Genomic DNA, 14129 nt, shown 5'->3' on the forward strand with positions numbered 1-14129 from the left:
GTTTATAGGTGTATTGACATACTATACATGCTTAGTAAAGGAATGCAGCATATTTGTTCAGGGCTGTATCTCATGTTCTTCCTTGATTTTACATTGGACATAGTAGCATTCTTCATGAGCAAGTTGGTTTAAAACATGTCCAAACTGGCTTAGTCTCAATATAATTTGTCTAGGGGCAAATCGTGTTTACACAGGGTTTGTGAACAGTCCTAGCCAAATGCCAGTTCCTTTAGAGCTGCAGAAGTTTTCCTCTATAAAGAGACATTAGGAAGAGATGATCTGAGTAAGAGTGGGATATTGTAAGCAGCTGCTCTCTTTTTAATGGAGAAGAGAGAAACCTGGAACTGCACTCTCTGTATTTGTGGGGCTGACTCAGAAAACCGGACCTGGAGAGACCCTGCTTGCCTTTTACATTGGGGTGATTTTGGGCTGAAGCTGGGGGAGGTGCCTGTGGCTTCAGTTCTGTGTCCAGGTGGAAGCTGGCAAATCCTGAGAGGTGTGTTGGTGCGACACTCACAATATTCCTTGTGGGCACGCTTAAGCTGTTGATGTGAAAATACCTGAAGCAGAAGAGCAGCAAATGGAAATCTTTCAGTTACAAGTGCCAGTGTCATAAAAGCAGGACTGTGGCCTTACTGTTTTCTGTAATTTTCCACCTCGAAGAGAACTGGAGCTGCTCTGTGCTGTGAAATCAGTTATCCTTGTCCTTCTCTGTCACCCACTACCGTATTTTAGGCTGTGTTTTCTGCCAAATTTTCTTACCAAATGAACTAGCCCAGCACACTGGTTGTGTCTAGATTTCATTTATTTATTACTCCTAGATTAAATTAATCCTCATAAAGAGGAAGTTAAAGTTATAACATGAATATGTGTAATCATGACTTAAAACAAAATAATTTCATACTGACAGGTGCTGTGGAGTTGCCTTGCTATATCATTGCTTGCATTGGGATGGACAAACTGGGAAGGAGAAACACACTCATTCCGTTCCTTATTTTAAGTGCACTGATCTGTGTTTTAATTATGTTCATACCTCAGGTTAGTCACACATTGTTGAAAGTGTTCCTATAGTAGAAATTGATTTTAAAGGCTCTTAAGTCTATAGATGCAGCTGGTCTTTCTAAATTATATCATTAATTAAAGGCTGTTTTTAAACTGCAGCTTCCAGTCTAAGATAGATTTCTTTATTTTCAGTACAGGTTTCACTATTGTTGCTGGAGTCACATGTAAAATGTTCCCAGGGCTTCAGTGAGTCAGGACTGATAAAAAGTGATATGGACGCTAATTAGTTATTGAGACCAATTTTAAAAAAGCAAGCAATAAGTATTGAATATTGTTTAAAGAAGGGTCACAACCTTTGAAGGATTTCAATTAAGTTTGGAATAGTGTTATTTTCCAGTGATTTATTTATTTGTGCTCTCTTTCAATAGGATTTCAATATATTAATTATCTTAGCAAATATGGCTGGAAAATTTTCAATAGGTGTGGCATTTGGGCTCATATATCTCTACACAGCAGAACTGTACCCAACAATCATAAGGTAAGAACTTTAGCCAGTTATGTATTTTTCATTACTTTGTTGTTACTTCCTTTCCTTTGCTATGCTCCTGCACCAGATCCAGAAGCTCTTAGCATCAGTGCCAGTGGTCTGAAAGACTTGGGATGGGATGAGTTCCTCAGCTGCTTCAGAATTCTGTAGTATTTAGCTGTACCATAATTTTTTTTTTTTTTCATTCCATGTACATTGATTGGTTTGATTGGAGAATAGAAGAATACTCAGTACCTTCTTAAATGTTATTTATGCCTTTCTTAAAAGTCATGGTTGTTCATCCTGTGGTCTATGCTGAATGATGATTGTATTTTTAATCTTAATTATAGAAGCAGCTGAATTTCACCACAATATAAATTTACATTGGTGTAGCAATAGCTTCCTAGTATAATTGCTTAAAGACACATATTCTACTGGTGTTTTAGGTGTCTGTATTTCTAGTTGTTTCCTTCATCTGCCAGAATTCTTATCAAAGTCTTTGTTTTATGTGTAGATCACTTGCTGTTGGAAGTGGAAGCATGATGTGCCGTGTAGGAAGTGTGGTTGCTCCTTTCTGTGTATATCTAAGAAGTGTTTGGATTTTCCTGCCACTTGTAAGTATTTATTTCAATGGTGAATGATTCTGGTTTTGAAAAAGCGTATGTGTCCCTTGCTTTCTTGGGAACCAAAAGCTGAACTTCTATTTTGAAAAGGAAATTGAGTGACCCATTCTTGTTCTAAATTTTAAGACTCAAAGATTAGTAACTTCATATTGTTAAAAATACACAGCTAAAGCAAAAGGGAGACTTTGAGTCATTGAAATCTTCTGAAATGTTTTTATGATGGAAGACATAAAAATACTTATGCACTGAATCCTAGTATAAAATTGATAAAAACATTTTCCATAAATATATACTTCATCTACCATGTAACATTTAGGAAGTGTCTTAGTCCATACTTTTTTACTCTGCAGGCCTAGCAGTTCTTGACCACGCTCCTGATTTATTCTTACCTCTTTTTCAAAGGCATAGTTCTTCCATTCTTGGAATTCACCATTGGTGATTGGTTTTTCTTATACAATTCCTTAATCTTTTCCATGGCTTCCCTTGGACATTGCATCTTTGGAACAGCCTGGCAAAAGATCAACAATATCTTATGCTTACTGTACTTGGTCTTCACAGCTGTCCCAAAGCTCCCTTTTTGTGTTTTTCATTTACAAACGGAACAAAACAATTCAAGAGATAGAAAAAGAGAAGCAAATAGTATATTGAGGAGGTTCACAGTGACTTTGACAAGCAAAAGAAGCTTGGATTCATTAAGCTCATCCTCCTTGTAGGTAACATGTCATACTACCATTAGGTTTTGTCTTCTGCCACCAGTTGCCCCAGGAAAACAGAGGTGGAACCAATCCTTCATGGACTTTGGGCATTTTGTCTGCATTACGTAGTTTCAGTTCCATTTTGGACAAAATATTTTGTGTATTTCCCTCTCACAGATGAATCACAGTCCTTCGTTACATTTCTGTTGTGAGGCATTTGCTGCCTAGAAGTCCTGCAGCTATTAAATCCCTTTTTTCTCCTGAAGGATAATTTATGCCCATATATGTAAAAACAGAAGGAATTACCAAGTTTATATTAAAGCTTTAAATAGTTTTGAGTTCTTTCAAAAACCCCTTAGAACTCACTGTGACTAGCACACCAATGTTATATGTAGATTATACATGTCAGAAGGTGAAAATGTAATGTGATGTGTCTTTAACATGGATTCTTACTCTAATTTTGTCTACCACATTGGAATTTCCTGAAGAAGTGGCGTTGTGTCCTTTTGATTTTGCGCCTATAAAATCTTCAATTATAGATGCTAGAGATTGGTTTCAGAGAATTCCTGGGAACTCATTTCATTGTTTATATTAATTACTTTCAGTTGTTTTGGATGAAAATTAAGAGGAGACCACAAATTAATTTATTCCCTCAGGCTCCTAAAAATATTTTCTCTCTTAATAATGGCCCCATACAAACCAAGATATCGTCCAAGAAAAGACAAAGAAACAGAGTGGTCATGGGAGAACATTCTTTTTCTCTTATGAGTGTTTTGCCTTTCCTGGCTGAGATAAGCTTTATCTGTGCAGAAGTGCTGCAGTTAAACTGCAGATGGGGGATGCTCAAACATGCTGGAGAGCAATGCAAATGTCAGTGTAAACAGAGGAATTATTTCAGCTATGAACAACTTCAATGGAAAAAAAGTATCCAGAGTATTTGTAGAGTTGTGTAGTTGTTTACAGTGAATATGTTTTCATTATTGGCTCCTATTATAAAACGTTTCTCAGTTTATTAAATAGGCTTGTCTTGTGTTGGAGCATAGCATGCCAAGTCTTAGGGCAGGTAAGTGTTTTGGAATGGATATGAAATTGAATGGATTACATTTGTAAGTAAACTGATATACATCATGCTGATCTGTTGTATACACCACATGATGTCAAGCAGTTACTATTGCTGTTTGTTTGACAGTCTGCCTCATGTACAGTTATGCCACCTGTGAGTAATGCAAGCATCTCATCTGAATGCCTGTAAATCTTGAATAACTTGCAAGTATGTTTTTCATGTGACAACTTTCTAGAAAACTTACTTTTTTAAGCAACAGCTCCATGTACAACTTATTCCTGTTTCTCAGCTGTTAAGAATTATGCTACAGTAGCGCTTTAACAGACTTGATTTTTCTCTCAGATAAACCATAAATTAGAAATTAAAAAAACCCAACTCCACAGAGGTCAGTAAAGTTAAATGAATACAAATCCTGTGTCTAATACCAGTGGATTTTCAGGACAAAATTTAGCTTCTTTTGTTGAAGTAGAAATTTTGTAAATAAGATCACATTTTAGATTGGTTCAGAGCCATCAGACGTGGATATAAATGTAAATAGCAGACTAGAATAATCATTTGATCTCAGAAGTAAGTGATATTTAATTCAAATTATCTTTTGTTCTAGACTAAATATATTAAATCCTGGACTTAGATCACTGTGAAATTAAAACTGTTGCTCCAGGTAGGGTGGAGGACAGGTGAAAAGAAAAAAAAAAAAAATCTTTTTGGAAGTTTATTATGGTAGCTGTTAGAAGCTGCTTGGCTGTACTGAAGTGTTGGGAATACAGAGCAGAAAGTCAGACTTCAGATTTAAGACCCTGAAAAAGCAATGAATTTAAGCAGGTACTGCTGTCAAATTAACTTCAATGGAGTTTAAACATACTTAAATACTTTGTACAATAGTACACTTTAATCCATAAGCATTTAACTTATTGACTATATCAGAAGAACATTTTCTGATGCTGAATTATGTATGTAAAGTAGTACAAAATGTACACATTTGTAATGAGCAAGCAAAGGGCTAAAGTATGTCAGATGCCTCATGAAGAAGTATGCCAGGACTGCAAAAGGCTTGCTTTGACTAAATGTGAGTAACTTCATTGTTAAGTGTGGTTACTGCCCCTGAAAAGGTAGATGACATTTGAGAAGTCCTTTCGTTAATATACTGTGACTTCATTGTTTCATATTCTGTCTTTCATATGAAATACTGGAAAATGCTTTGTAGGGAGAGGGAGAAGGGAGAAACACTGAATTAGTTGGCATGTAGCAGCTTTCACATTGAAAAAAAAAAAACGAAAACAAACACGTGATGGAATAGACTTAAGGGAGCTGAGATGAAAAGGCAGGAAAGATGGCGGTGTGTACGCTTACAGAATAGTGAGAACTCGCAGGGGAATAGGAGGTAGGTTCATGAGGAAGGAAAACATGAGAAGAATGCAAAGTGTCTAAAAGACTAATCGAAACAGAGAAGACACACATACTCAAAGCACACGGTGTTGCTTTAACCTTGTTCTGCTGGGCATCAGTAGTGACCCTGTTCTCATAAACTCCAAATGTATGGGTGTCCATAAGCTTCAATATCCTTTACAGGCCTCAATATCCTCAAATACAAACTTTATGACAGTCTAAAGGATGTGCATAAGAGAGGTAGAGTAGCTGCCATGTGTCAATTCATGCTGTCTTGCCATGGCAGAAAATGATGTTTTAACAGTGGAGAAGAGTTTTGACACCCGGAGGTGGGACTGTAATATTTTGGAATATATTTAAAAATATTACTTCTGCCACATATAGATGTGTACAAGGATTTCCCTTGGTTCGTCACTCAGTGCCATTTCATCTGGTCCTATTACTGCTAGGATTCTTTTTTTTCATGTTAAGAACATGACTTTTATTTTCACTGTAGTTTGTAGTATTCAAGAGTATTTTGATTAATTTTTTGTTTTGTCAGCCTGTGTGTTTAATGGAAGTGCAAAAAGAGGAGTGTATGCAACAGTGTGACTCCTGCTTCTCAAAAGAGTACTTGAGACAAGCTGTCTTCTTTTAGAGAGGAGGGGAAGCAAAAGCAGCATGGTGCATGTGGATGAAATAGCACTGTTGAAGGTTACAGTGGAGAATTCCAATTTTAAAGCACCTTTCTGACCTAAAAGAGAAAGTCTGGCTTAGCTGCAGATGGTAGCTGGCCAGTTCTTCTCTCAAGCTCTGTGTGAGAGACACGGGCATAGTAATTACAAATGTTCTCTCTCACACTTGAAAAGAAAGTATTAAACAAACAGGACAGACCTGAGAATCAGCACAGAGTAAGATAAGGATAATACAGTATCAAAGTGCACAGTCATAAAATGGAAAAACACTGAGGCCAGGCATGATGTTCTGTGTGGAAGCATTTCTATCAAAAAAGATCTGAGTCATTTATAACCTGCTGTTGGACGAATGTCAGGGGTTTAATGCTTTTCTGTACTTCAAAGGAGGAAAGTGTGAATTGTTCTCATTGAACAAGGCACAGAAATGAAGGGAAAGAAGAGATACTCCTGGAGCATGTGCGTGCTTCTCTATCTGCCCCACATGATCCTGATCCTTCCACCACTTGTGCTGAAGTAAGCTGTCGTTACAGAACTGTGTACACCATGGACAAATCCAAGACGTGATCCCAGTGCAAATGTCAGTAGATACCTGCACCACTTACAGCTCTCTGAAACTGATTTTAGCGAAGTGTTCCTGTTGAGAGCTAGCTCATTATCTGCTGAAGAGCTCTCCTGAGCAGGGGTGTGCACTTTCGTGGCCCCGGGCCAATGAGCTATACTGAGAAATTCTGATCTGACTGTGTGCAGGAGGAACGGGCACACAGGTACAGGGGGAATAGTTTCAGGAGCTGGAGTGCAAATTGAGATTACAGGTGGCAGGGAGATTGTAGCTCTATGAAAATGCATGTAAAAATAAATGTAAGAATCTGTTCTTAAATACATACCTGATAGTAGGAATACCAAATGAAATATACGTATTGTTTTCTCAAACAGAATTACTCCTGCTTGCACTGTATTGATCCCTTGTGAACAAAACACTTCACTTGCTCTTCATTAATTCTACTGCATAGTCTTTCATTTATGCAACAAAAAAAAAGGCAGATCTTGCATACAGTCAACATTGAAGACTTACAAACTTTGCTTTACATTACAGTTCCTTGTGCTTTATTTTAAATGTACTCTCAGACTAGATCAAAGATATGCATAACTTGAAAGACATTTCTACCTTTACAGCTACTGTTTATTTCTTCTAGTTGCTTGTTGGAATCATGGCTCTTCTGAGTGGAATATTAACAATAATGCTTCCAGAAACACTGGGAAAACCATTGACTAATACTTTGGTGGAAGCTACAGAAATGGGAAGAAACAAGAAAAGCTGTTCAGGAAAGACTCCTCCAGTACACAGTGGTGCAGCATTAGAAAAGATAGAGATGTTTGGTCAAGAAACAGTCAGCACTGAGAAATAAAGCAACAGCAAAATGGCTGCCCCAAATTTTACTCATTATCTTTTTATTCAAGAAGTGTGACTGTTCTATATCTGTGCCTTTTACTTTGTATCCAGTCTTGCCTTTTCAATAGAGCAAGTATATGAAACCTTTTCCACATGACTGAGGTACTGCAGAAACTTTGATAGGATTTCTAGGTCCCTTGTCAAACTTACCCAGACTTTAGAAAACCTGTCTGACTTGCTGTGAATGGTTGGAATAATTACTCTGAATGTTGGAACCTACCAGATTACACATATATAAAAAATATGGCAATTCTTTGCTTCACATTTTCTGTAGTTATATTGGTAAACCCACTACAACGTGCTCTGTATGCTGTCATCCTGTTGCAGCTGACAGTTACAGGCTTGAGACTTCAAACCATGGTGAACTCAGACAGTTATAATTTAAGAGAAAAGCCTTAACATTGCATCAAGTCATATCAATAATTTTAAAGTTAAACTGATTTATTCCTTTTTTTCAAGTTTTCTACTAGAAGAGGTGCCATTGCTAACCAAAGTATTCTGTGGAACAGCTTACAACTGAAAAAATAATACTAAGTTTGCAATATGTGCAAATAGTTTGTATATTCATTCTGTTGAATGGCAAATGTATTTTTATTAGTGGTTTAAAAAAAATGCTCACAGGATCTACTCCTGTCTTAGTACGTTTTAGTTTAGGTAAAACTAAAATGCCTGATGCCTCTGAAAGTCATATTCATTCCAGACTGTTATTTCAGTGCTCCCCTTCTCACTTATTTCAGCTCAGATCTAGCATCTGATTTCTCATAACTTTTAAGAGCTACACCAGCAACTTTGCCAAATGCCTCCATCAAGGCCTTCTCAGTCCTCAACGGAAAAGAATAAACGGCATATGGGTCTTATTCAGGCTCTCTGCACAGAGGTGGACTTAGTTATTAATGAACATTTAGTAGACACAGTATCTACACTCCATTTTTTTATAGATCAGTTGTCTGTAGCTCATTTTTTTCCTTATACCACACAAAATCAGTTAGAAAAATATAGTCTAAAAACTGATAGCTGGAGGATACGGATCAATAGAAGAGTTACCAGTTACTCTAGTAGTTTTAGTCAGTGTATGTAAATGTCCCACTGCTGCTACACCTCATGTGTGCATCAAGACTTACTTGCTGGTGCTGTGATTCTGCCCTATGACTGGGGACCACAGAAAATTCATAGATAGGAATGCACCATTCTGGCTGCTACTTTTATGTCTTTCTGTCCCACCTCCCCTTTTTTAGTCTGATTCCAGACATGGGGGTTTCTTCCTTGCCTGAGGATCTGTATCCTCTTTGCTTGGCCACCCTTGGTTGGAGGGGAGCAGCACAGGAACCTTCTGCGTGTCGAGGTTCAGACAGCCCTCTCTTGCCTGGGCTGCATGAACCCTGTTACCCCTGTTTGAAATCAGAGTTTGTCTCATCTTAGGCACCTACTCTTATGCTAGCTGGTATGATCTCATCAAAACAAGTCTTCCTTGTTTACTTCATTGTCATGTATCCCAAAATAAGTAATCTGTATTACTATAGATAAATATTCTATATGCTGTAGACATTAATGTTTACATTTTTCAATTATATCTGCACAGTCATATTAATTTCAGTGACTTCTGAAACCAGAATAATGTGTTATATCCCCTTATGAAAGGTATTTTTCTTCACTGCACTGTCCTAGAGTGTCAAGCAGCATTTTGGTCCTGGTATTAGGACAAAATCATAGTCTATATGAGGACTAATATGATTTGAAGCAAGCAAAAATCAGTCAGTTTAAGTTCAGGGAGTTTCTGTGTGATAATTACATGGAGAGCAGAAAGGAATCTCGCTGCTCCCTTCAATTTGGTGGGTGTTCCAGTTTTTGCAGAGAAAACCTCCAAAGAGAACTGCATGGAATAATATGGCTTCTGTCCAGATATATTAGTTCAGCAAAAACATGTGCCTAACCTTACCCACCTGAGTAATCGCATCATTATTCAGAACGACTTGAATACATACTTTGATGACTGAAGATAAGATTACTCACATGCTATGGCTTTTTATTTTGCTGAAGAGCAGACCCAGTATTCTTCCACTGCTTTCAGATCCCCCCCCACTTCCCAGGGCAGAACAACTCTCCTTATCTGCAAGATCTGTTACCAAACCCTGCATGCCCTGCCTTAAACAAGGGCTTAGCATGCTAAAAAAGAAAACGTCATGCAATACACCTAACAAGGAATTAAACTGGTACTGTCTGACATTACAACCACCCTCCCCACCCCAGAACTCCAAGTAATTGCATTCTTTTGGGGTTCTTTCACACTGAGACTCCCTCTTTTATTAGTACAAGGTCCTATCTTAAACTCCTTAGTCTTGAGTGCTGGGGACAGCAGAGTACCTTCTACCAAGGTACTAAAGAACAATTAAAATTTTTCTTTTCTACTACCTTACCTGCTGAATAACTGATTGGGGGGTTACCCTGCTAAGAACAGTCAGTGCATGTTCTGTGTTCCTTTGACTTGAGGGATTCTGAGCCTGGTCATCTGTAATTGGTATACATACGGTAAAGAAAAAAAGAAAAAAGCAAAAACTGAAATGCACAATGATACTGAGCAATGCTTACAGGCTAAAATTTAATGATGATTCTAAAACGCAATGTAACTTGATGGCTTTGAACTGCGAACACCAGTTCCTCTTGTCACTGAAATCAGTTGGTATTTGGTCTTTGAGTCACATGAGACCTGGATTTCCCTAAACTAATGGTGTTACTTTTTTCCCTGGAAATAAATAGTTTATTAATGTACAAGTACATCTTTTGTGATTTTATGCATGAATAGCTTAGAGGATGCCTTAGGGTATCCTATTCTCTAGCCTAAGGAAGCATATTACTGTAAAAAGAGGAAATAGCATGTGTCTGCTTCTAGCATTTCTGTTTGCTTGTTTTTTCCTATGGACAAAAATATGTTTAACACTAGTCATACAATGTAAATGTAATATAGAGGGGTGAATTGATTTCTTTCTCTTAGATGTTCATAGATTATCTAAATCCTCTCACAAGAGAGCACTGAGTTTGAGAACAAATGCTTCTGTTCCTCTGGGGCATATTTTCCTCTCATTGCTCATAAAAATAATTCTTTTTCATAGTTTCTTATCTGAGTCCTTAAGTTCTTTCATGTTTGTATTGTCATCTCTATCTTAGTGCAAATTTATTGTGCTGATCAATGTCTCTGGAGTTATATAATGGTTTTATGAGATACTGGATTAGGATTCTTATCTGTCTTAATTGCTGGTCACTGTTGCACAATGACAAATGTTTTTGTCCTAAATTTGATATCATATTTTATTAGACAGTTTTGCAGTTTGTTAAGGGCATACTTTCTGGGTTAAATACAGGAATGAGAGCAATTATCATTAGTTTAATGATAACTAAGGAAAAATAGTAAGTAAATATGTTTGATATTTTGAATCTGTATTTTAAAATTATGTGAAAAGATGTATTTTCTACTTCAGCAGCTCACTTCAATTTCTTTGTGAAAATCTCTATAGTTTAAACGACTATGTAGAAAAAAAAAAAGCTATGCAAACTCTATGCAGTCTGTCAAATGCTTTGGGTGGTACCCTGAATGTCTGAACAAGGGGGTGAATCCTGCCTGAAGGCTGAGGGCTTTTGTGTAATGGCTCTGTGGAAACAGAAGATGGTCTGGCATCCCAGCTCTGGGATGGAGTGGAGGACTCGGTTGGCGTTCTCCTGTATCTTTCACAGCTTTTTTTTACCAACTCCTTAGGTGCAGTCACTTAGGAAGCCGCCACTCCATTGGGCTCAGCAACATGCAAGGCCTGTGGGTGCCTTTCGCAAGGGCTTATAAAAAGGTGAGGTCACTTGTGCCATGGAGGCATGATGCCAGAAAGCCATTTGTGGCTGCAAAAAGGAGGGTCTGGATTCATCCTATGCCATTTACAAACTTCTTAAAGATACTTGTCTGAATCCCAGAACGAGTTTCATAGGGGAGAAATTAAACACAAAGATTAAAAAAAAAAAAAGTGTTGACAAAAGAACAAGTTTATTCTAGCAGGAAAAATGCTAGTAAATTAAGTCGAGCAGTATCTGCCTTGTTACATCTTTCATGAAGAAAGATTAAAGCACGTGTATGTACTGGTAACCTAATAATTTTGTACAAGATCCTGTACCAGGTGGAGTGTGTGTTTTGGTAACATGGGTGAAGTACGTACTCATAGGAAGGAGTGTTTGCCCAGAGTATGTGGGTTTAATACAATATATGTTAGGGTTTTTAAATGTGTATTTATTATCTGCAATGATGTGCAAGAATAAAGTCAAACACACGTTATTTAATCTTCACGCCTTTACGAAATTTAATGAACTCCTATCGCCAACTCTCAGTTTAGTACATGCTCCCTCGTAGGAGCTGGGCTGGCACTCGGGCATTCCATGGAGATCCCATGGTTTAGGCTGGCACCTATCATGTGTGTGTCTTTTCCCTGTTTGTGTTTGCAGGTGTAAACCAAGGCTTGGGTAATGTGTTGGGTGGTGACTATGACAAAATGTGCATTAAAAATGTGACATGTTTTGCATTTCAGTTGCAGGAAGAATATGATTCTTTTTTGCCTTTATTTGTATAAGCTGGCTGGGGCTGGAACTCCTCGGACACATTCAGTAATGACAAAATTAGCTGCAGGTATTGTAGGATGGGTATGAGCTGATCAGAAAAGAGAGCAGATGACGATAGGAATGACAAAAGAATGTAACTTGCAGACACTTTGTGTTCAGTGGATGTGAAAACTAACTGTAACTTCCTCATGCAGGAACTAGAGTGGGCAGGCAGTGCAAGGAAAATGAGAATTGCAGCAATTTATAGCCCTGTTGCTTGTGATTTGTACCCTTAGCCCTTCTCAGGAACCTATTTATTTTCCACTTCCCTTAAATCTCTACTTAGTGCAAATTACTCACTTTTTCCTGCATATTTTATTAATCTTCTGTTTTCTGATCAAGTTATATTCATCATTTGGCTTTATCGTTCGTGTTTTAATGGCTTTGTATCCTTGCCAGGTGATTCAGGTTCCTCCCTGAAAGTAACCATAGATCAAATATTTGTTTGCTAAAGTTGAGAAATTTGAATCATCCCTGATACACTGATTTCTAGAGCACGGAGTTCTGTCAAGCTGAGAAAAATCAAGCCTAAAAAGTACATACCTCAAATGGGGAAGTATCCTTTTTTTAATATGACCAATATATAAAAAGGATTGCAGAGAGGTTTGTACACAAAACCAGCTCTTTCAAAGAAATTACTAGCCCAGGTTTATGACTAATCAGTAGTAACAGGGAATATCTCATTTAGTGACAAACCAATTTTTCTCTCTGCATTCTGGTCTAACACACAAGCTTGGCTACTGCTTGGGTTTTGGTTGCAGATGAGTGGGAACCAGCCATGGAGTGCTCACAGGCGTCTAGTTATTAACATTGCCTCATAATGTCCTGTGTGGAGATGAACTGACTGTCACAGGACTAAGAAGAAAAAAAAAACGGATTCTCTCCACAGTCACATAGCAGTGATGAGAATGAAAAGCCGTTTTGACTGAAGTGATCATGAACATAGCAAAAGAAACAGGGATAAATGGGCAATCTCTCAGTCAGTAAATATTTTCACAAAGCTTTTCAATAGGAATGACAGTACTGCCGGTATCTTCCTCATATTGAGAGAATTCCCCCAGAAGTAAGTAAATAACATGGGAAAACAGCAAAATGAGCAGCTTAACCTCTTTGCTGAAATGGTAACTTGCCATGGACACGGATCGTAGAATCATAGAATAGTTTGAATTGGAAGGGACCTTTAAAGGTCATCTAGTCCAACCCCCCACCCCTGATGCTTGACTTGATCTTTGAACTGGTTAAAGAAGTGGTAGAGAAGTGATCCGTGTCATTCATAAGCTCAGAAACAGGTCAGCACTGCTGTGTTCACAGAGGTCATTTCTGCTTATCGTTACTGCTCTATTCAAGAGAGTACACAAAGCCCAGGGAATGCTAAGGTAAAGGGAAACACTGCTTGAGCACTGCTTGAGCTGGGTTGGAGGTGTGCTGGGGTGCCACTGCCGGTCGTTGTTCAGAAACAACTCCAAGTATGATCAGGGCTTGTTCTGTGCCAGAAGGCTGGCACTCCCTTCCTGAGTGACCAAGTCATGACTTGCACTCAGCCAAAGGATACAATAGCCACTATCACAGAGTTTGTCAGGAGGGTTCTCAAAATACAAACAGGTGACTGTTGCACTTGGAATACTATTTAGCCAATTATTTTTTAGTTCAAAATAACATACTTTGCACAATACACTGAATAACATATACAGAAATGTCCAGGGGGTCTCTAGCAGTTGGGCTGTTATGTAGAACTTCTTGCCTATCCTTGCGCTTTTTCCCATCTTTCATGAGAGTGCACCAACATCTGTAGCAAAAAACTTCTCATATCTTGAAGGCCTCAAAACAGAATGGCTGAACTTCAGTTCATCAGGGCTCTGGGAGTTAGACCAAAGAGGCTTTATATTATGCTGTTCATTTTAGGGAAGAGCAGAGGTAAAAAAAAAACACAACAATGGCAGCACTGAAGAGTTGAAATTGTTTCCCATTATAGATGCCTACATGGATAAACATTTGTGGTGGGAAGTCACACATCTAGATTACACAGAAAGAGCAAACAAAGCTTTTTCTTAATCCTAAAATATGACGTACCTTAGTTATGG

General features: G+C 38.0%; 1 protein-coding gene across 1 annotated transcript in view; it reads left to right on the top strand.

Annotated features, from left to right (window-relative positions):
* SLC22A16 (solute carrier family 22 member 16) overlaps nt 1-7375 on the top strand; it is a 31886-nt gene extending 24511 nt beyond the window's left edge. Inside the window, exons 5-8 of the mRNA XM_086461299.1 lie at nt 911-1038; nt 1431-1540; nt 2043-2142; nt 7163-7375. Coding sequence (XP_086317425.1) covers nt 911-1038; nt 1431-1540; nt 2043-2142; nt 7163-7375 — 551 coding nt within the window. The remainder of the gene's footprint in view (nt 1-910; nt 1039-1430; nt 1541-2042; nt 2143-7162) is intronic.
* Nucleotides 7376-14129: the final 6754 nt, after the last annotated feature.

This window comes from Leptosomus discolor, chromosome 2, assembly GCF_034619465.1.
Source record: "Leptosomus discolor isolate bLepDis1 chromosome 2, bLepDis1.hap2, whole genome shotgun sequence".
NCBI lineage: Eukaryota > Metazoa > Chordata > Aves > Leptosomiformes > Leptosomidae > Leptosomus > Leptosomus discolor.